Below are 22,020 nucleotides of genomic sequence, written 5' to 3'. Positions count from 1 at the left end.
AGAGCTATTAATCACCTTATAATTTTCAATATGGTATATTTCAATAACTACTTAGGTAAAAGTTGAAAATGATAACCATGACACTGGATAAAAGATTATTCTCTTATTGACAAAGTTTACATAAAAGCTAATGAACTCAAGAACATTTTTAAAATTATAAAGCCAAATTATAAACTATAACTCCAAATGTGAGTATTATCTGAATCTTTAATATCACTGTGGTTAAGTTTGAGATGGGGAAGTAAAGAGAGAAAAACATCAAACTTATCCTTCTTTTCCATAGTTTGCGTGACCATATAATTTACCATTCAAAGCAAGACACTTCTGAAATCAAAAGGGTGCTATCAATACTTGTGCTGGAGAACAAGTGTAACCAGGACCATCCTGGCCAGATTAAGACGCGGCTCCTCTTACCCACAAAGCAACACAGAAGCCCCATCATGACACTCAAGAAGTCACAGAAACTCCTCATCTTGGGATATTTTTCTGTTCTTATCTCACCTTATCAGCAGCTGCCAGTAAATCATCAGCCATTTTGTCGAGGTTCGGAGCCTTCCCCGTGTAAATGAAGCACATCATTTCCTTAAAAACTTCAGGCTCCACATCATTGATTTCAACCCGATTCTATGCCAGAAAAACTGAAAATGAGAAACGTTCCAACAGAACAAAATCCCTAAACAATTTTCATGATTTTAAGCTCTGGTGAGGAGAAAAGCTGATATCATTTAAAATCTAACACGAATGGGGGCCAGCCTGGTAGCGTGGTGGTGAAGTTCGTGTGTTCCACTTTGGCGGCCTAGGGTTCGCAGGTTTGAATCCTGGGCACAGACCTATACACTGGTCATCAAGCCATGCTGTGGTGGCATCCCACATACAAAATAGAGGAAGACTGGCAAGAGATGTTCAGGGACAATATTCCTCACCAAAAAAAAAGAAAGAAAAAAGAAATGTTAAAATCTAACATGAATGGAAAATTTCTCTTTGCCCTGTTTGATTATAACAGCCTTTTCTCCCATCATACATACCACCTTTGTTTTCTTATATACAACAATAAGACAACTATGTTTTTGATTTGTCACCTTTTTTTGTTTTTCTCCTGAGGAGGATTCGCCTGAGCTAACATCCATTGCCAATCTTCCTCCTTTTGTATGTGAGCTGCCACCACAGCACAGCCACTGACAGAAGAGTGGTGTAGGTCTGTGCCTGGGAACTGAACCCTGGCTGCTGAAGCAGAAGCATGCCAAACTTAACCACTAGGCCTCCAGGGCTGGTCCTTGTCACTTTTCCTGCCCTGAGTAGAAACACATATCTAATACTCTCACCCAAAGCTCTGTGCCTGGGACAGAGTGAGACTGCTTTATCTAGAATGCTTCCTAGATATCTAGATAGATAGATATCTAGAATGGACCACCTCTCTGCTCTCAGAAAGTGTCTGTTCAGGGAATCATACTCCATTTTAACAACACATAAGAAAAAAATCATTAGGAAAATAAACCTGCTGCCAAACTAGGAAATCATCTGAATCTAGCCATCTAGCTAAAAAGACATATCTCCCTCCTGTTACATACCTTTTTGCTCTCCTCCATTTCATGCTCAAACATGGCACTAAAAACTGGAGAACGAGCTACAAAGTGAGAGGGAAACAGAGGCAGATACGGTTATCACACTGAAATCTCCTGGTTCTTCTGTTATGAAGAAGAGAGCATTCTCCTTCTGTCCTGTTGCTACAGGAAAGGGTCTTAGCCTCAAATTACACCAGAATTATAAAATTCTTTTCTTCTTATAATACATCAAAATCTGAATAATTACAACACATAGGGGGAAAAAATCACTACTTTCAAAATAATTTCTTATTAGCTCCATCCCAACCATTTATATTTCAAGGAAATTACTCAAATTGCCTATGTTGGATGACAATGATATCCTCTGGGTAGATATGGGGGTTCAAACGGAAAGCCCTTCATGGTGTAAGCAGGGTGTCTTAACAGCTGGACTTTTGCCTGGAACAACGACACCTACTTTCTCCATCTCCAGGGACCACACAGCAACGAGGTCAAGAACAGGGCTCAGTGGCATCCACTAACTAGAGGGAGCGCGTGCTTGTTTTCAGCTGGTTGTCTGTTCCTCCAAGCCAGGCGTTCTCAACAGAGATGAGAGGCCCAAAGAGGCGAAAAAATCTTAGCTATCACAATCGCTGGCAGCCCTTCAAAGCTCAATCCTACCTCAAAAAATCTCAATCCTTAGTATTTAATGTCTCTCATTAGGTATAATTTAATTTTTTCCCTTAGGGGTGGGGATAATAAGAACAGGTTGAGATACAGCATTCTAATCCATGCCCATTCTAGTCTAATAGAGACTATGAAAAATAAGTAAGCCTAATTTCAACCACGAAAGTAATAAAATGGCTAAGAACTCAAATTTTATCATGTTGTCCAATAAATCAAGGGTTTTGGTGAAAGTTGAGACTACCAATCTCTACCTAAGAGAGGAGGAACAGATGGAATACATAGTAGGACTTTGATCTATAGTTTATATCAGAAAGGACTAGTTTTAGATCTGCCATTTTCTAACCACATAATCTTGGGCAAATCACTTAACCCTCTGAGCCTCAATATTTTAATCTATCCCAAAAGGATATTAATTCTCACTGTTCTTATCTCAGAAGGGTTATAGAGTATAAGGTACTAAATAAATACCTTACAGCAGTTGACTACTAAAGTGCTGGTGCTTTTAATAAAGAGAGAAGGATCCAAAGCAGCGATACGCTGAGAGGGCCTTCAGCAGATAGACAGAAGCTGATGCTATGAGAACAAACAAAATCACCTGGGGAAATAAGGAGAGTGAAAAGGGAACTGAGGCAGACCCTCAGGGAACACCAATGTTTGAAGGGATGGGAGAAGAAGAGTGAGGCTATTACTATTAGAAGTAGCCAGAGAACCAGGAGAAAACCAGGAGAAAGGAGTCAAATAATATATGAATTAAAGAGTCCCTCAAATTTAGGAACTAGCAGGTCATATAACGTTAGAAAACTGCTTTCACAGCATGGAGGTAAACTGAGGATAAGTGGGAGGAAAGGAGGAGAGACAGTGAATGTGCTAACTCAAGAAACTTAGCTCTGGAAAAAAAAGAAAAAGAGAGAGAGAGAGAAGAACTAGAGGGAGAGGCCTGAGCCTGTTTCCAGGCTGACGGTAAACAGGCAATAGGAGAGAGAGATGGGGAAGACACCAGACAACAAGGTATAACTGGCAGAGCACAGCTTCTGAGAAGGCAGCAGGGGGTATGAAGCAGAAGTAGAAAACACAGTCTGCTTTGGACATGAGGAAGAACAGCTCCTCCACTGAGAACGCAGGGAAAATGCCGTTAAGGTGAGAAGCAAGAGCTAAGGGAGAAGGACCTCAATCTTCTCGTGGAAGAAGTAGCAGGGTCATCTTCCAGTAGTTGGAGATTAAAGGAGAGTGGTAAAGGTCTGAAGTACCTATTACTGAGAAAACGAAAGGGAGTGGACTACGTTTCTGTAGAAAGAGTCCTGGCAGGGCTGAGGGCCCAGCTGAGCGTGGAGACACTAACCGAGGACTTAGCGACTTCCTATAGCAATACACAGTAACACCTAGTTGCGAGAGGGGGCGGGAAGAGGGCCACATTGAGCCAGGCTGACGTTTTGCTAGGTGCATATTTTAGAATGACAGAGCTGAGGGTCTTGTAATACATCTGTTGCCTGAAGCTTCCTGTGATTTCCTCTTACAGACTCTATGGTCTGAAAAGAAGTTTGTGTCTGATTGCTATACTTTCATGTGAGGTAAATTCAGTCCTGACTTATCAGTTCCTCTTCCGTCAGTATTTCTGGTCTTAAAGACCAAGGGCCTATAATTGGAGCAAGCGGATCCTCCATATCACTGGCAACATTCTCATTCTTCTAGTATCAAAGAGAGAGCCAAGACCTCCAGGATTGGGGACGTAGCTAGATGGCGGTTTGGTCCTGAGTCCAGAATCCTCTCCATTACATCCTAAGCCCCTGTTTAGAGGCTGACACCTGCTCTTAACCACTGTTTGGACATCTACTCTCTAGGTGCAAAGGCATTCAATACACATCATCATCCACTCCTTGAAAATCATGGCCTAAGTCCACTACAGACAGGAAAAACAGAAATACCATTTTTACAGAGCAGCCTTTTTGGTTATGACAACTCATGTTGCCACAATATAAAAATATTATTTAGTTGCACCTTTTTTACACTAGTTCAAAAAGCTCGAGTTACTCAAAAGACAATTACGCAGCCACTGTTTTTCCTTGTTTCACCAAAACTAAATTTCCCCATGAATAAATACCAACCTGCTAAGATAGCTTTGTGAGCCTGGAACTCCTGGCCAGCAACACACAAACAACAGTCTGTGAACCGGGAGTTCTCCCACAGTCCTCCTAACTCATCTGCCAACCGGCACTCAGGAACCTTCACCATATTCATGGTATTCTGGCCAGAAATGTTGACAGAATCTTGCACCACACTCACCTGTAAAAGACAAGGAAACACAGTCCAAAGCTTCTGTTACCAAGAATTTTTTTCCCAGCAGGAGAGATCACTTTTACCTTAATGCTATAGTATACTCGATACTAACGTTAGTCATGCTCCCTTAAAACCAGCTGCACAAATCAAGGCTTTATCCTCTGGATCAAGTAATGTCCAATCTATGACAATCATACTCATTCCACACCATCTCAGGACAACGCGGAGAGGGCCCCACAAATCTCCTTCTCCTCCAACTTCTAATAAGCTCTGCCTCTCCTGCCCTGAAAAGCCGGGCAAAGCCACCAGAGGAAAAAGATGTACAGAAACAAATGATAAACCTCAAGTATTTACTTTATCCTGTCTTAAGCAAAAGGTTAAATACAAAGAACTCCTATAGAAACTACCATTTAAGTTAAACTCTCTAGAGAAAAGAATCTAATAAGCCTAAAGCACTTCAGTTATTTTAGTCTGGAACATGAAAATAAAATACAGCTTCTACAGGGCCTGGGAAATAATTGGCACCTCCTCACAAATGTTAGTTTAATGAACAGAACTGGGCTTGGAAGATCCTTCTGGTCATGATAACTGGATGAATATCCCACACCATTTACACTCTTACTTAGTCATTTGTGACAACGACATACAAGATGGCCAGCTCTAGCTAGACATGCATTTAGAATTTTGGAACAGAATGACGGCAACAGGTTTATAGAGGGATCCAACATGCCACTGTGGCTTCAGCAGCAGCATGTTTTAACCAGCTGAATTTACTGAACTATTCAGCTTAGATAAAAACCCAGGTAACTTCTAGATGGATCAGTGAAACTCAGAAAAATCTGTTAGGACACCAGATACAAGAATTTATAAATCATATAACATTATATAATAAGAGTAAGCTACCACACTGAAGATAAGACCTAGCAGATAAGCCTTCTGCCTAACAACCATTGCTGCGCTTCATCTCCTACGTCACATTAGGTTAGAAATGTTATAATCAAAGGAGAATCCACAAACCTTGAGAATCAGCTCCCCACTCTTGCTCGATGAGAAAGACAGCTTAGGAACATCTTAAATGACCCTTTTAACCTTCGGGATGCAAGTCATCCCTTAAATGCAGTCATAAACCCCGAGGCAAAGTTAATGCCCCATCCAAATGACCCATAGTCCCTTCTGTGCAGGAGTGAGATATTTACTATCAGGTCAAGAAATTTATTTATTTGTTTAAAACTAGCCATTATGGTCTTGAGCAATGAAGGAGCCAAGTTAATCAATTATGAATGTGCTTAGCATTAGTAGCACATTTATCAGAGTCAGATTACAACATTATTTTAATAACCCAGGACCCAGCACAAACCACCCTACAGAGATTCTCTCTTGTCCTGCGTAAGATCTCTAATTTGGTTCAGCCACTTTCTCACATTAACACCCTCACTTCTTTGACAATATTAACACCGAAAGTAGAAGTTGCCTGTTTCTAGTTATAGCTTCAAAATACTGTTGATTAAAAAAAGGGAAAAGATCAATTAAATCCAACTTCCTCATAGGGAATGGCAGGAATCTCTTGGGATGGCCAATGAAGGGAATGGAAAATGCTTTTGGCACTGGGTTCCTAAGCTTGAATTAAACCAGGTTGACAGGAGCCCAAAGTCATTAACACTTGATGGCAATTTACTACACTGAGTAAAATGAATTGGCAAGAGCTAAGCTGAATTTCAAACTACAGTTACCAGTGGACCCTCTGCCGGTTAAAGGTATGCTTGGTAATGAGTAGAGCCCAAGGACCATGACTCCTCTCACTGGGGCAGTTTCTCTCTCTAGACAGACAGGAACACAGCAAGAAGGAGAATGTACCTTCACTGTCTGAGCCAGACTCGTTCTGCAGATATATGGATGCCTGGAGTCTCCAGAGCTCTGAATGTCTGGCACCTCTTACCAACATTAAATACGCTTAATTAAAAATAAATTTTAAATGGCATTCACAAATGAGTCTTCAGAGCCCAAACTTTTAACTTAGAAAGGGATTGTTTTCCTCTGCAAATGATGATGCTAAAATGAGACCATTTTGAGAAAAACTAAAGATTTTTTTAATGCCTATAAAGTTGACTATGGAGACTCATTCAGAATTGCAGCTGTGAAGATGACGTGACTGTGACATTTATGTCGTCTTATAAATGACTGCATGAAAATGTCTCAGGAAGGCTGTATAATCCCCTAAATTTCAAGCTGTAAAAGGGTCTTACTTTGAGTCTATTCCTTTTCTTAAAAAAGAAAATTCCATAAAAGACTATAAAGATTGTGCCAATTCTTGTACATTTTACCTAAACATAAAAAGTCTAAGTAAAACCAATGGAAATATATTTTTAAAATTCTATATAATTAAAACAATCAAGAAAAAAATAGACTGCACGTGGATTGTTTATAGAGCAGCACTATTTCTAATCAAAAGACTAGCAACAATCTAAATGTCCATCAACAAGAGAATGAATTAAACTGTTGTATATTCACACAACAGACTATTAAACAGCACTAAAAATGAATGAACTATAGAACTATAGTTACATCCACAATAATAATGTAAAAAAAGCAAGTCCTGGATGACTATATACAATCTGACACCTTTTTATAAAGCTGAAAACCAGACCAAACCTAAATAATAAAGTATTGTTCAGGCATACAAATAATTAAGAAGGGAATGATAACATACAATTCAAAATAGCTATTAATTATCATCCTCTGAGTAGGGAGATAACAGGTCTAAGGAATAAAGGAGAAGCACACACAGGTTAGTTCCAAGTTACTGCTGGTGTTGGGTTGGGTGGTAGGTTTACATTATCATGTTTTATAACCTGTTATACTGTTACACATTAAATCATCATTTTTGTAGGTCAAGAACAATCAAATAGTAGCTTTTTCATACAGTTCAACTAATATATCCAAACAACCCATTGATAAAATGATAAAAAGGAAAAAAAATAAATGGACCCACATATTTAAAATTTGGCAAAAATACATATTCCCAAGCTATGTTTGAGAAAGAAAGAAAGATGTTTTAAGAGTTAACTATTGATTAGCTATTTCATATTTCAACTTTAATTACAACAACACAAAGAGGCACTAGAATCTTCCACCTGTCAAAGCATATACAGTGAAGACAGTGAAGGCGGAATACATGCATCTTTATTACTAACAGCTACTCGTTTTCAATATAAATAAATGGAGAGAAGGGTCAACACAACTGAAACATTTTTCATGTAGATTTTCTGTGGTCCAAATTATTAAAGAGAAAATCAAAAGTGTAATACAGCTTTCCTGATTCTTTGATTACCAAAATAAATACTCTCTTTTAAGAAAACTTCGTAGAGTTGATGTTTCCTTGGGTGAATGGCATTCAGCTCCGCTTAGTGTAGCACAGCAGACTAAAGACGGAAAACAGAGAGCTGACATGGCCCTGACGCTAGTTTGCTGCACAATGTTAGGAAAAATTACCTGACCTCCTTAGGCACTGCTTCTCTCCCCAGTAACAGGAAACGAAGATAACAGAACTAACCTAGCTGAAAGAATTGTGATAAGACACAATTCAGGGAATGCTTTGAAAATGCTCCAAATACATTAACGAAGCAATATCAACTTGGAAGAGTCACCACATTTCCTAACAGTCAGACAAACACATCACTGAGAAATGAAAGTGAACCCAGTACGGCACTTTACAAACAAGACCATCCATTTGGCATTTTCAGAGTTTGCAATCTAATTTCATTTAAATATTCATTAACAGAAATACCACTGAAATAAAGCCCAAACACACGAAGGTATGATTCTCAGTCTTTCACCTTAGGATTCCCTCTCATGGCCTCCGGGAAGAGCCCCCAAAATCCATGAAATGACTGCACTTATTGAGTCAGGATAGCACAGAAGTGCCTAGGCCAAAGGCTGAGTGAGGAATGGAGTAGTGGAGTACTCATAACCTAAATTTGTATGTGGACATCAACCTCATAAAAGCCTCTAAATAATATGAAACTACTAACCAATAATTAATAAAATATAAACATGACCTAAGATAAACTTGTTTATAAATATTCCATTGATAGAAGGGAGCAACAGGTCAAAGGGATAGAATTTGCACCAGAGGATGATCCAGCTTTGAAAAGCGCTAGGAACTTGGACGAGCTGCAGACATTTTTAAAACCCACGCATCCAACACACACCCCCACGCAACCGTCTTGCAATGCTGAATGCTACTAAGTCCACAGAGAGCCTTGGAACAGAAACGAGTCTCACTAGGCACAAGCCCAAGGATGAGAAGCAACACGCAGCACCTGTGGCTGACAGAGAAGTGTGAAGGGAACAGATGGCACACCTGGTCCGATGGTAAGAAACCGATGGCATCAGCAGAACCCAGCAGACGCTTCCCTGTTCAACATCTCCTCATTTCCAAAGTGTCATCTCACTTCCCTTCTAAGTCAGTAAGGCAAATCTAAACTTAACCACAGGATTTCTCCTAAGAGAATTTCATATGCGGAAGCGAAGGGAGAGCGAGCCTTAGACTTAACCACAAGACGAGAGACTGCCAAGTGAGGGCAGGCTAAATGGTTTCCAAATCAACGTCAATACAAGGGTTGGAGCAGCTGGAATGGATTTTCTGGGGAGGAGGAGAGGAAAGCACATGAGCGAGGCTGGACCCACTGTGGACTTGAAAATGCTGCAATAAAGGTTATGGCATTGCCTAAAACACCAGATGCAATATTTAGAGGCGATGTCTCTTCCTTCAGAGAACAGTTCAAAGTTGGCTTTCATTTCCAACAGAAATTAGAATTTTCCATTATTTTTACATTTTTCTGAAATATAGGTCTCTAGGATAGGCAAAAATTAAATGACAGCCTGTTCATATAACATCTAACCTCATACAAAATCACCTAATTGTTCTCATTTCTTCACTTGGGCAACTGAGTGTGATATGGAATTCAAATTTTAGTTTCATACAAAAAAACAACTACAACATTTTATGTACTTATATATATAGAAGGCATAACTTTAGTATTTCCTTCTTTTACTTAGCAATTACCAAGGAGAAGGAAGTAACTATTAAGCAAACTGTATTTTTTATATTCAGCGTGGTATTTTAATAAACTACACCTCCAAAGTTTTCTAATCACCAGCAACTACTCTGTGGAAATACTCAATGAGCTGTGACTCAGAAAAAAAGCTGGCCACTGCTGGCCAGGCCTCTTCTGCAAAAAGGCAAGATTCCTAAGGGACACCCTTCCCAGCCGCACAGGTGGTGATATGCCTTTGGAACTGTCATTAACTCACAGTGTGAGCCTATTATTTGATAGAGCACACTGGCAGTTGGGGAATTTGCCTGCATCCTCCCCATGAAAATACAATGGTCATCTCATCAAGTGCTGCTGCTCAGGAGTGGTTCCTTGATCATGCAATGTATAGGGAACACTACCATCCCAGCTGACTGAAGGTTTTATTCAATTATTACGCTGTAAGCTTATGAGTATTTATAAATGTACTGATAACAGCATGAAACAACTAATTGGCATATATTCATTAAAGAAACCACTTTCCAACTCACTCTCAGTTTGGGAATTGTACTTCGAGGCTTCCCTGTAAACATGAGAAAGGCTCGTAGGTCGTTTGTGAGAGAAGGATTCCCTTAGCTAACTAGAGATAATTCTCCTGGCAAACAAGTTAGAGAGCTTTACACAGCCTTCACTCTAGAAAAAATGGTTCCCACCTTCCTATTTCACAATTACTCCAGTAAGACAAACCAGAGCCACTCAACTCCTGATGTGAGTCATCTAGTTCAAAGAGCAGAAAAGGCAAATGCTCTGTAGTCAAACACGCGTGGACTTCATACTCAAGGAGAAGTCAGAAAGTTTAAGGAACAGATATACATATCTGTTTGCTGGCCATTCTCCTCAGCTTGAAGTGACAGTCCTTCTAAATGTTATCTGAAAAAACCCGCAATGAAAAAGCCAGAATCTTGACCTAAGCAACTCAAAAATCACACATACCAAGATAGTGCACAATCTTTGTTTGTAAGAACAGTAACAAATGGAAAGCTGAGGTGCCCAACAACCTTGAAATCATGACAATTTTCAATCAGTCACATAAATGACGTGCGTGCGGTGCCACTCCACTTGGGGATTTTTCTCACTTTCTATCCCTGATACAATACAACTAAGCCTACCAAACCCACCAGGTCTGGGAATTGCTAGTCTCACAGTGGGGTAAAAGGACTCACCTCACAGAAGAGGGTAAGCTTGTCATCAGGGAGAAGCCCGTTGGCCTCATCCAAGAGAAAATCTCTACGGATGAATTTTTTGAATCCCCAGTCTTTGCCTTGCACAAACCTATATGCCCGTTGACTCTCTGAGGTAAAAAAAAAAAAAAAAAAAGTTATATTTAGGGTTACTCATAAAAAACCGATCAGATCCGCAACTTGTCAGTGTATATAGTTGTTGTACGTGAAAATAAGCTGTTGAACAAAGAGGAGAACGTTTACCCATAGCTTTGGTTTCTTCTCCCTTGGCATTCAGGATAGAGAATTTGAATTTTGCCCGAACTTCACTCTTCGGACAGCTGACCAGTAACAGGTAAAGTGACAGGTAATCTTTACTTTCTTCATCTAGCCCTTTTGGGTTTACTCGCAAACACCTGTCCAAAACAGATAGGAAAAAAAAAATGTCGAAAGCATCCATGTTTATAGGCTTGTGAAGTGATAGGAGGGAACTAGAATCAAAATCAAGAGAGGGAGATACTAAAAAAACAAGAACAAAAACCCAGGCCCTATACCAGGAGATTCTGATTCAGTAGAATAACTACTTGGGAACCACTTTCCTAGAGCAACCCGAGTCACCTTTTAAAAAGGAACAATCAAAATAAAGGGGCATTCTTTAATGAATGATGCACACCATAATAAAAAAAGAACTTTTGAAAAATAAAGGGGCACCCTAGAATCTGACAACACATCCTGCCTTTTCCTCATAATCTCCCAAATCACTCTTTTCTCCCCCTAAAATATTTTAAAACTCAGCCTAGTCTCACTCTATTCTTACGCTCAATTTCAGGAAAGGCGGCCCCTTATTTTGTCAGGACTTTGGCAAAACCATGAAAATAAATGTCAGTGAGTCCTTTAATATCACCTTGAGAGAGAAAAAGTATTCTAGAGAAATACGTGAATAGTACATAATCCTTTACAGATACTTTATCAATCTAGCAATAATATTCTAAGATTAAAATAAAGGAGGCAGTACGAAGGAAGCACAAAAGGAAACTCCTATTACCCAGGGTAGAGTTCCAAGCTAGGCTTCTCCATAGTGTCAAAGATGCCAATCTGTTACCAATGAATCAAAACAAAATATAGACAGAATTTAACCGTTCGACTGAGTTAAGCTGCAAATGTCATTAGCTGAAGGGCATGTGGTTCAGACACTGCTTCTACCGCATATAATACATAGGCCATATGTATCCTTAGGCCTTGCCAATGTTATGGCACCTCTCTCAGACAGGTGGCCCAATCCAGTGCCTCTCTAGGGAGTGCATATGCCACATACATCACTATACATTGTGCTAAAGATGTAGATTTAAACATAATGCCTAAGAATAGTATTCTCTCCGCACCTAGGAGTACACTGCTTAACGTACATAGCTAAAAAATACTAAATGATGGAGACTTGTTTAACTCCTCAGAGGGTTATCAGAGGTCAAAAGTGGTGGTTCGCAGACATGTGTTCTGGTCTTTGCAGTAAGCACTCGGTTGTATCCTTAACTGCCTACTCCTGGTCAAGAGGACACACGGTTTGGATGGGACTGACCCCCACTCCCAGATCCTATTCCCTTTGCCACAGGACTAACCGAGAGAACCCAGATTTAAACCAGTCAGTGCCTGTATGACGTATTCTTGGCCACAGTTAGTTCACCGAAAGTTCAAAGACTTTTGTTGGATGGTGGTGGGTTATGCCCATTGCTACTGCCAGTCATCCTTCAACCATAAGGGAAGGGAGACCTGAGATGTCCAACAGTGTGAAGAGCACAGCAGAGAGAAATGGAGTCCTTAATCTAACCAGTGGGCTGCTGGATCAAACTACTTTTGAACCCATCCGACACCCTGGGCACTCCAGTTACATAAGCAAATAAACCTCCTTTATTGTTTAAAAACAGGCAATTTAAAAGTCAGCAGATATTGTGTTAAAATCTAGATTTTTTGCTTTTCTTGAAAACTCAGAAAATTTGGTAGCCCTTATTCACACATAGCTATAGTCAGCTGGAGCTGAGCAGCCACCATCCCTTTTAGAAGGACACTCACTCGTTTGCCAAGTGGTCAACACTCATACCGTGGATGGATATCACTTGCAAACACTGGCCCTCTTCAGTCTTTTACATTACCCTACAGCCGTTTGAGTTTGCTGATCCCTGATACACTCACTGAATTAATTCAACAAATATCAGTGAGCATCTGTTATGTGCCAGGCACTGGGGAATACATTCAGAACAAATTCCCAGCCTTCAAAGATCTTACATTCTAGTCAGTCTCCCATAAAACCAAGCAAAGCAGGCAACTTTCAGAAAAATTTTTACAGCTACATATATTCCTCACCATTTCAGTTTATCATTGGCTCCTGATGAAAAGGTTGAACTTTTAATGACTTCACCCATTTCCTCCCGGCAAAAGCTAAAGTTATTGATGGTCCACATGTAGGAGAATTTCACTACTTTGATCTGTTGATAGAAAACCAGAAAGCAATTAAATAGGAAGTGGGCAAACTGACAAACAGGCTGACGATCGGATCGTTGTTTCCCCTCCCTCCCTCTGCATGATCTCCATAGGAAGATAGCACTGTGCGGCCAAAAGGGCGCCTCAGCTTTTTCCATCCCTCATCCACATTTTAAGAAATCGCACAGTGACCAACTGCTTTCATAACTTTTCTCAGCTTCTGAGAAACACTGGATGAGTGAGAAAAACACAGACAGGGTTGGGAAAGCAGATGATAAAGCCATACCTAAAATCAGCCTCTGCTCAGAGCAACATCGGACAATTAGATGTTGATGCCACTGCCTGGGGTTGCAAATCTCAAGCCTGGTTTCCCCCTGAGCTGCACACAGAGGAACACATTTCCATCAAGGGGGATGTAAGTGGATCTAGTTTCAAAGAGTCCCCCTTTATCCTCCAGTAAAAGACACTGGCCTAGGACATTCAGATTCCAAGAGGGAAAACAAGGAATGGAAAGCTGACAAGTACTTTATCTGCTATGGCAGTTATGTCCCAGAGAAAGCAGGAAACTCAACGTAGAAAAGAAATCTTATTCCTTTCATCCCCCCAAATCCTCCCAAGATGCAAGATTTCCAGGGTGAAAACATGAACTTACCTGTGTGTAGCACCAGCTCTCAGCTACAGGGCCACTCGACATTTCTGCCGGAGGTGGAGGACTTGGAACTCTTGACATCGCCAGTTTGAAGGTTAAACAAGATTTCCAAAGTCAGGGGACAAAGATTTCTCTGCTCTCTTCACCCTAAAACCCACCCAAGAAGCAAGAGGATGTTATTAGATTAATGGTCTACTATCCTACTATCTGTCAGACCTTCCAGAGACTGGAAACTTTGTCTCCTGCCTAGAAAGCTCTCCCCTTATCATTCAAATGGCTCCTTAGCATGAAATGTTAACCTCAGAGAAGATTATCTAATCTAAAGTAGTCTCTTAGTCACAATTTTAATCTTCTGCATAATACTTAACACTATCTTACCAAATGAATTTACTCAAAAGACACATAAAGTACATCCTTAAAAAGGCTGCATAAAGAGGAGAAAGCACAGTGAACACCAACACAACTTTGCGACTGGCTCCTTCCCTTGTGGTACAAACACTCTACTCCAAAGGAAATGACCTATTACCTCTCTAACTGCTGTCTCATCTTCTCCTACGCTTCTCTGCAGACTTCAGGGCAGTCTTCTATTCCTCAACCCATTGCTAGCTGCTCTCCTCCAGGGGAACATTTACCCCTTTCCCAGATGTGTTCCTTTCTCTGCAGCACTAGAGATCTCTCCCCACTTACACTCCGTCACTATGCTATTTTCCAGATGCTTCTTGCTCTCTGTTTCATGCTCATTCCTCAGTCTCTTTTATTGGATTCTCTTCCTCCTCTATTGTTCCCATGGTTTCATCCTCATTTTTCCAATCTACATTCTCTTTCATGGCAATTTTATCCCCCCCAACATTGTCAAATTTCTACCTCCATACAAATGTTTCCCAAATCTCTCTAACCATGACCTCTCTCATAAGCCTCAGACCATTTCAAATAACTACTATACATCTCAACAGGGTGTCCCAGTAGCAAATCAAAATCCAACTCCAAATTCTCCCCTCCCGGGCCTTTCTAAACGCAAAAGCCATTAAAAAATTAGTGAATTTGGTTACAATTTTTAAGTACCATAAACAAAACTGAAAAAAAAAAGTTGGCAACCCATGACAAAGGGATTATTTTATTAATACATGAATTGATAAAATATTTCTACAAAATCAGTAAGAAAAAAGCCAACTACCTTATAAAAATATTGTTCACAGAAATAAGATGGCTCAAACATTTTACACCTATCAGACCAGCAAGAAAAAAAATCAACCATACCACATATGGGGATATGGGAACTCTCATATACTGCTGGTGAGACTATAAACTACCCAAGGGAGAAAATTCTTTCCTGAACACCTGGTTTGTTTTCAGCATGATCATGTTGCCCTCTTTGCTTGGCTACTAGGAAGCCCTGAGACAAATTTGTAACCCACCTCTTGAAAGCATAGGTTGATAGGCTTGTTCTATATGCTATATTCTATATAAGATCATATGTTCATTCTATAATAGTTTTATTATTTTCTTAATGTTATTCACTTTGCTCTAATTCCCTCAACTGTTTATTTTACTCTTTTAAATGTTAAGTATTTCTGGAAACTGCCTCAAACCCTTTGTAGAAAGAAGTATAAATGAATAACAAAAAAAACCCACTCAACTCACACATTCTGGCCACTTAAGTAATAAGCATGGAGGGGGATTAATAAGATATAGTCACACCCTCACTTCGTAATGCCATTGGCATTACCAGAGTCCTCATTAGTTGTAAATACCATCCTAAAGGCATTTACAACTGAAGTATTCCATGTAATCACAGATGGAGTTAACAATCTTATACACATGATGTGCTATTTCACTTAAGCTAGCAAACGAAGCATGGCAGTGGCATTTAGGCCTCCATGGTTCGTGCACTTCATGACTCCAGGGTAACACCAAGAAAACAGACCAGATGCTACAATTGATCACCTGTGATCAAGGTAGGCTTGCATCTGATGGAAAACACATTCTTACAGAACAGTTTGTCTAGTAACGAGTAAATACGTCTAAGGCAGTTTTACAAACCCTAGTTACCATTAATGCCAGGAGGAGCCCGAATGAAATCTCAAAATTCTTACTTAAAATTATCTTTTTGGGCGGGTTGACAATGAACATGTGAATTTTACACGTTAGTTAAAAGCATAAAAGTTGGCTCTGGAGGTGTGGGGTACAGGCTCAGCTCTACACTGAGTGATCATAAAACACTAACTTGAGTTTATTTTGAAGTTTAAAAAAATACTTCAAATTTGTCTAACAATTAACAATTTAAGAATTCTCTAAACCTAAGAAAAGGACAAATTTAAAACGAGTTTATTTTAATGGCTTGTTACTACTGAACCATGGTCCATTATAACCACCAGAAAAAAAACCAAAAAAACAAAAGAACTTTGGTCTTGGCCATTTTTTCTTCTTTTTTAGCTTTTCACTTATTTTGTAGCCAAGTCATTTTTTTTTAAACAGTATCACCTCTCTTCCCATTTTTAAAAAATGTCCAACCCAGCAGCTAGTAGAACTGGAGAATCAGCCTTAGACTCTGAGGAGCTCTAACCACACAACCTGCTGAGAGGGAAATTGACCAGGAGAGCACAAGTCTAATTAATTTCACTCATGGCAGGCACCATGGGCAAAGTGTTCAGCAGCAAAGTAGCCTGGTGTCACATGAACTCTCCAGCACTTCGTGCCAACTGCCATAGATGCCTAGCAGAAAAACAATTTTAGAAAAGAGGAGGCCCATTTGAGGGTCATGGTTTAAGAACCTTTGTAGGAGACAACTAGCACCAAAATATACTGTTCCTGGATGCAAACAGGTTAACACAAGACCGTCCAAGTTCTCCAATGAGAAATTTATTTTCCAAAGCTTAGCAATTCCCCAGTATGCCGACAGTTCTGACGTTGAATGCATCTGTTATATACCACCATTTATTTTCCTGTACACTCTACTAAGTCCTAACCTGTGAGGCTACACCAAGAAATATACTTTTAAATATCTCTGTCAACTCTGCTACTGCTCAAATTCCAAGGAAGGTAGTATCAATAGCAAGTAGCAGCAATCTCTAACAGAATGCTTCCGAGCAGGTATTATGAGACCACGAAGTTGTTAATCATTTTTGACAAGAGATTAAAGTCAATCAATATACATGATTTCTAACTAAAACATTAAACTTTGGAGAGTAGACAGAAGTAAAAAAGAAAATGTAGGGGCCGGCCTGGTGGCGCAGCGGTTAAGTGCGCACGTTCTGCTTTGGTGGCCCAGGGTTCGCCAGTTCGGATCCCAGGTGCAGACATGGCACCGCTTGGCAAGCCACGCTGTGGTAGGCGTCCCACATGTAAAGTAGAGGAAGATGGGTACGGATGTTAGCTCAGGGCCAGTCTTCCTCAGCAAAAAGAGGAAGATTGGCAAATGTTAGCCTCAGGGCTAATCTTTCTAAAAAAAAACAAAAACGTATTAATACTGTCATGATACACAGATAATGCTTTCAATGGAACCTACACAGAGCACTCTTTGCTGCCTTCTTTTACACTTATGAACACTTCTGTTGCCTCCAGTAGACTTAAAACTCCTTCAAAGGAACTCGCAACTATTCTTCGCTGTATCCCCTTATCACCTAGCACAGCCTGCCTGCAACAAGGCATTCAGCACAAATACTTTGATGACTGAAACATTTATCCAGTTGCGTTCAAGTTCATTAACTTTTCTGCTTGTTTCTTTAACATATTTATAAAAGAATCCTTCCAATAATGCTGAGTATATTAGATTTGCAATGCAATGAGAATCATTAATTTCTTCTTTTGGATGAGTTACACACAAAGCCGAAAACTCCCAGCCTGGCACCTCAAGTTATCAGCCCTGGTAAAAGTAACTTTTTCATCCAGTATCAAGTATATCTTCATTCTACAAAAGGAGAAAGGCTTGTTATAATTTCATTTATTTTGAAAACAGAAATCAGTAATTCGAACTAAACTCTTACATAATCAGGATTCTTTCAGAATAGAAGATGAATTCCCTGTACAATAGAGGGAACTGTCTCCATAGTTTAACCTGAAACATATGCAGAGCTGGGCTAGAACACTCTCTGAAAAGTGTTACATAGACAGCTTGTGCAGTTATTTTTTATCTTTCTCTTATTCCCTGTAAGCATTCCTCAATTTTCAACCTAATCCAGTCACCCAGAGAATTAAAAAAAAAATCAGCTAACACAGGTATATCACATGCATGATATCCATGAGTTAGCCTTATATCTATCAGTCTTAAAATACAGAAATAAGATTGTGGTGCTATTAGATTGAATCATGAAATTGCTTTGTAGGCCAAAAATAGTCGAATATCGCCAATTTCATGTGGTTCAACATAACACAAACATGAACAAGCTAGATGGCTGGGAACATAGCTTCTTGCCAAAAAATGGTTAGGGACTTTTCACTTTTTTTTCTTTTGGTTTAAAGCCTTGTACAGTTTCCAAGTAAGGAAAAAATCCCAATGTCATAACTATTTTAAACCTGAGAGACGTCTGCATTTTCAAAAACAGAAGAAGCCAAAAAGATTGTTGACCAAAAAAAAAAAAAAAACACAACTATAGCAAGACTTGAGTATACTCTTTTTGAGAAACTGATGTGACCTCAAAGGGACATTTGTGTTTCTTCTGTTCCAGCGTCTGCAATCATATACAGCGCAGGAGGTAATAACTTCTTTTTCATTACCCCAAGGACAGATTATTACAGGTCATACTGACGTTTTCTGTTGCAAGGTATGAACGACTTTTGATATTTGTTATGGGTAAACTTCTGCAGTTCAATCTAGTCTGACAAAATACTAAATGCACTTTTATTTTTTTAAATTTAGAGACACTTCTTAAAATGAAACTAAGGGCAATCAAGAGATCTCAATCAGCAAAGGAAAGATTGGGATTTTTTTTTTATGTCTCTTATCAGGTTCATGCTTTGTAAAATTCACAAGTTAAAGATGACTGCTTTTTTTATTATTGAGATAAAACTGACACATAACATTGTATTTGTTTTTGTTTAATTCTTTAACAGAGGGATTTAGTATTAGGTGAATCTAAAGATCAAGAAGTCATCAAAAGCCTAACAGAAAAATGGGCAAAGAACACTCAATGGTTTCCAGAAATGTAAATAAGCAATGGTTCTTAACTATGTGAAAACATGTTCAATTCTCTCTCATTCATAATAAGAGAAATGCAATTAAATTGCACATGGATTCACCCAGTGAATTGGCAAAGATCAAAATGTTTGATAACACTTGCCCAGGGTAAGGAGAACATTTCTGGTTAGAGTATAAATTGTTACAATCTCCATGAAGGGAAACGTATATCAGAATGCATAAGAAATGCATATCCCCTTTGATCCAGTAATTCCATTTCTAGAAATTTACCCTGCCGATATATTTAATATGACAAACAAAAGGTTTTTCACTGTCGCATTATTTGTAATCATGAAAGAATGGAAATAACCTAAAAATCCATCAACAAGGAATTGATTAAATAAATTCTGATACACAGTGTAATAATAGTATCTGCAAAAAAAAAAAAAAGGAATGGGGAAGCTCTTTCCATTTAAATAGGCAAAAATATTTCTTTGTTTTAATATATATAACATCTCTGGTAAAACTACACAAGACTCTGGGGATACTAGTTACTTCCAAGGAAGGAAATTGGGTACTTGGGTGGGAAGGAGAATTTCCATTGTATTCCCTTTTGTACTTTATGAATCGTGAACCATGTGAATATATTACCTTTTCAAATAATAAATTAAAAATTTAGAAAGGAATTAGCAGCCTTTACCCTTCTCAGGCACCATGCTTTAGTCATTCAGGCCTTTAACTCTATTTGGTAAACACATCGGGCTCTTTCCTCAGCCTGGAGAGCCCTTCCTTCCCCAGATCTTTTCACAGCTGGCTCCTTCTTGTGATTTAGGAAGCCTGTCAAATGTAATATCCTCAGAGAGGTCTTTCCCAACCCCCTGATCTGAAGTAGCCCACGTCTAGCCTGCCCCTCTCATCACATTACCCTATTTTATTTTCTTCTTTATTACCACTGTCTGAAACTATCTTGCTTTTATTTTTTCACTTATCTATTGTCTTCCCCACTAGAAGTTAATAAGCTCAATGCGAGAAGAGCATCCCTCTGTGCCTAAAATGGTATCATAACTGGCACTCAACAAATATTTGTTCAATGAAACTATTGTTGAATAACTAAACTCACTGTCTTTTGGGATCATATTTTTCCTTAATGAGCTCTAGTTAAAAGGTTAAATTTTGAGAGTGGCTGAATGAATAACAGCCATAGGAATCTAGGCATACTTTTTAAAAAAATTAAACAAAAAAGAAAACTATCAGTTCATCTCACTCCAATTTTAAAGAATTCATTCAATACATTTCCAACACTACACTCTTCTTTGATTAAAAAAAATTCCAAGAAAACTTGGGAGAAAAGGGAAGCCTGTAAGGTTAAATGGAAGTTCCTGAACCCACAAGACCACAGTAATATAAGCACATTTTCCAGAACAAGTCAATCCTGGTTATAGAAAGTACCATTACAGCAGCTGTCAGGAACTCAGGCTAGACCACTATGTTATTTCAAATTAAATTCTATACAATAAAATTCCAATACATAAAATTGAGGCAGATCTTTAGCATTTTCTTAGATTTGACCCATAATTTTCCTATCTGCACAGGGTTTGATTCCCTTAAAAATGACATGTAGAGAAAAGATAACATTAAATATATACATGTGTAAACTTGTATATATATTTATATATATATATATGTTTGGAGAGAGAGAGAGAGATGTTTATAACATGTCTAGATATACAACTAAGTTTTTTCTATACCAGGCTAACATGGGGAACATATTTTCTGCCATACCCAAATATTTATCTAATTAAGAATTGAATTGTTCTTGCAACAGTTGTATATAAGGAAAACTCAGAAACCAGTATAGTATTACATATGTAATGTCAGTACCTTTAAGATTTTCCCAGTCTACAGATATCTCAGGCAAGTATAGACTCTGAAATAATTCTGAGGATTAGATACGTTTTCATACATAAAAAGCCTATCTTTCCCTCTTCTCCTCAATCTAAGTGTTATAAGAGAGAGTTTTATAGAAACAGCCTGGCTAGTAAGGCTCATCCAGACAAAGTCAAGCTAAAGATGAACAAGGAGGTACATGAAAGAATCACAAGGCAGGGAAAGCCGTGGGATAACCAACAGAACACTCCCACTGACTGCCAAACCTCAATGTGTGCCAGCTGTTTACAGCCTTACTGCCCTTCTCTACAGGTTATAAATAACTACAAAGTGTCCTTGTCCCCAAGGAGACCTTAGCAGCCAGCTCAAAGGTTAAAATATGGAATAATTCTCACCTTGGAAGCAACTTTTCCAGTTAAGAAAAAAATCAAAGAGCAGAAAAATTTATTGCCAATTTAAGGGCCACGGAATCACTCCCTCCCCTAAAAACTATCCATTATGTAAGAGCTGTTGAAACAGACATGTTAGCATAATTCCCTACCCCAAAAATATGTCCAGGGAGAATGCAATGCATGTTCTGCTCTAAATGCAGAGGTCCGTCCTGGAAAGGGGCAGATGCCACTTAATAGCCTTGTAAGACTGCATCTCCTTAGACCCTAAAAAGACTTCTGAGTTTTTGTTTTCTTTTTAATTTAGGGCCAAATGACTATTGAGCTAAATAAATCTACATAACAACATTGGAGGAAAAAAATTCTTCACTTGGATGGAGGATCCAGCGGAATAAACCACGGCTGCAACAACCACAGGTTTCACAAGGTCTGTACTAATGCCATCAGGTGATGTGCTGCTGTTGTTAATTACTGAACCCCTGCAGGGGGAAAAAACAACTCCTCCAACTGCTTTTTAAGAAAAGGTAGACACGGTTCATCAGATTAGACTTTTCCATATATCACTTTCAAAATCATCCTTTGGGAGAGGTTGGAGATGGAACAACATGAATCCAAATCAGCACACAAACCTGATTATAAAGGGGCTATTTCACTTCAAAGAGGATCTCAGTTCCAAAGGAAAGCCCCTTTAGAAATGAAGTTAGACAGGCAGAACCAAACAAACAACAACTGCTCTCTCACCACAAACTATA

The 22,020-nt window shown here is 39.0% G+C and overlaps 1 protein-coding gene across 5 annotated transcripts in view; it reads right to left on the bottom strand.

Annotated features, from left to right (window-relative positions):
- Positions 1–22,020, bottom strand: part of SPOP (speckle type BTB/POZ protein) — a 61,391-nt gene that overhangs the window by 5,756 nt on the left and 33,615 nt on the right. For all 5 annotated transcript variants that reach the window (XM_044744575.2, XM_044744576.2, XM_044744574.2 and 2 more), the window contains 7 exons: positions 13,883–14,026; positions 13,114–13,235; positions 11,020–11,171; positions 10,759–10,886; positions 4,331–4,508; positions 1,569–1,624; positions 502–624 (listed from right to left, as the gene is read on the bottom strand). In XM_044744575.2, the coding sequence (XP_044600510.1) occupies positions 502–624; positions 1,569–1,624; positions 4,331–4,508; positions 10,759–10,886; positions 11,020–11,171; positions 13,114–13,235; positions 13,883–13,960 (837 nt within the window). In that variant the 5' untranslated portion in view covers positions 13,961–14,026. The remainder of the gene's footprint in view (positions 1–501; positions 625–1,568; positions 1,625–4,330; positions 4,509–10,758; positions 10,887–11,019; positions 11,172–13,113; positions 13,236–13,882; positions 14,027–22,020) is intronic.

Source organism: Equus asinus, chromosome 13, assembly GCF_041296235.1.
Source record: "Equus asinus isolate D_3611 breed Donkey chromosome 13, EquAss-T2T_v2, whole genome shotgun sequence".
NCBI lineage: Eukaryota > Metazoa > Chordata > Mammalia > Perissodactyla > Equidae > Equus > Equus asinus.
Note: the sequence above shows the minus strand (reverse complement) of the source record. Positions and strands in the feature narration are given on the sequence as shown.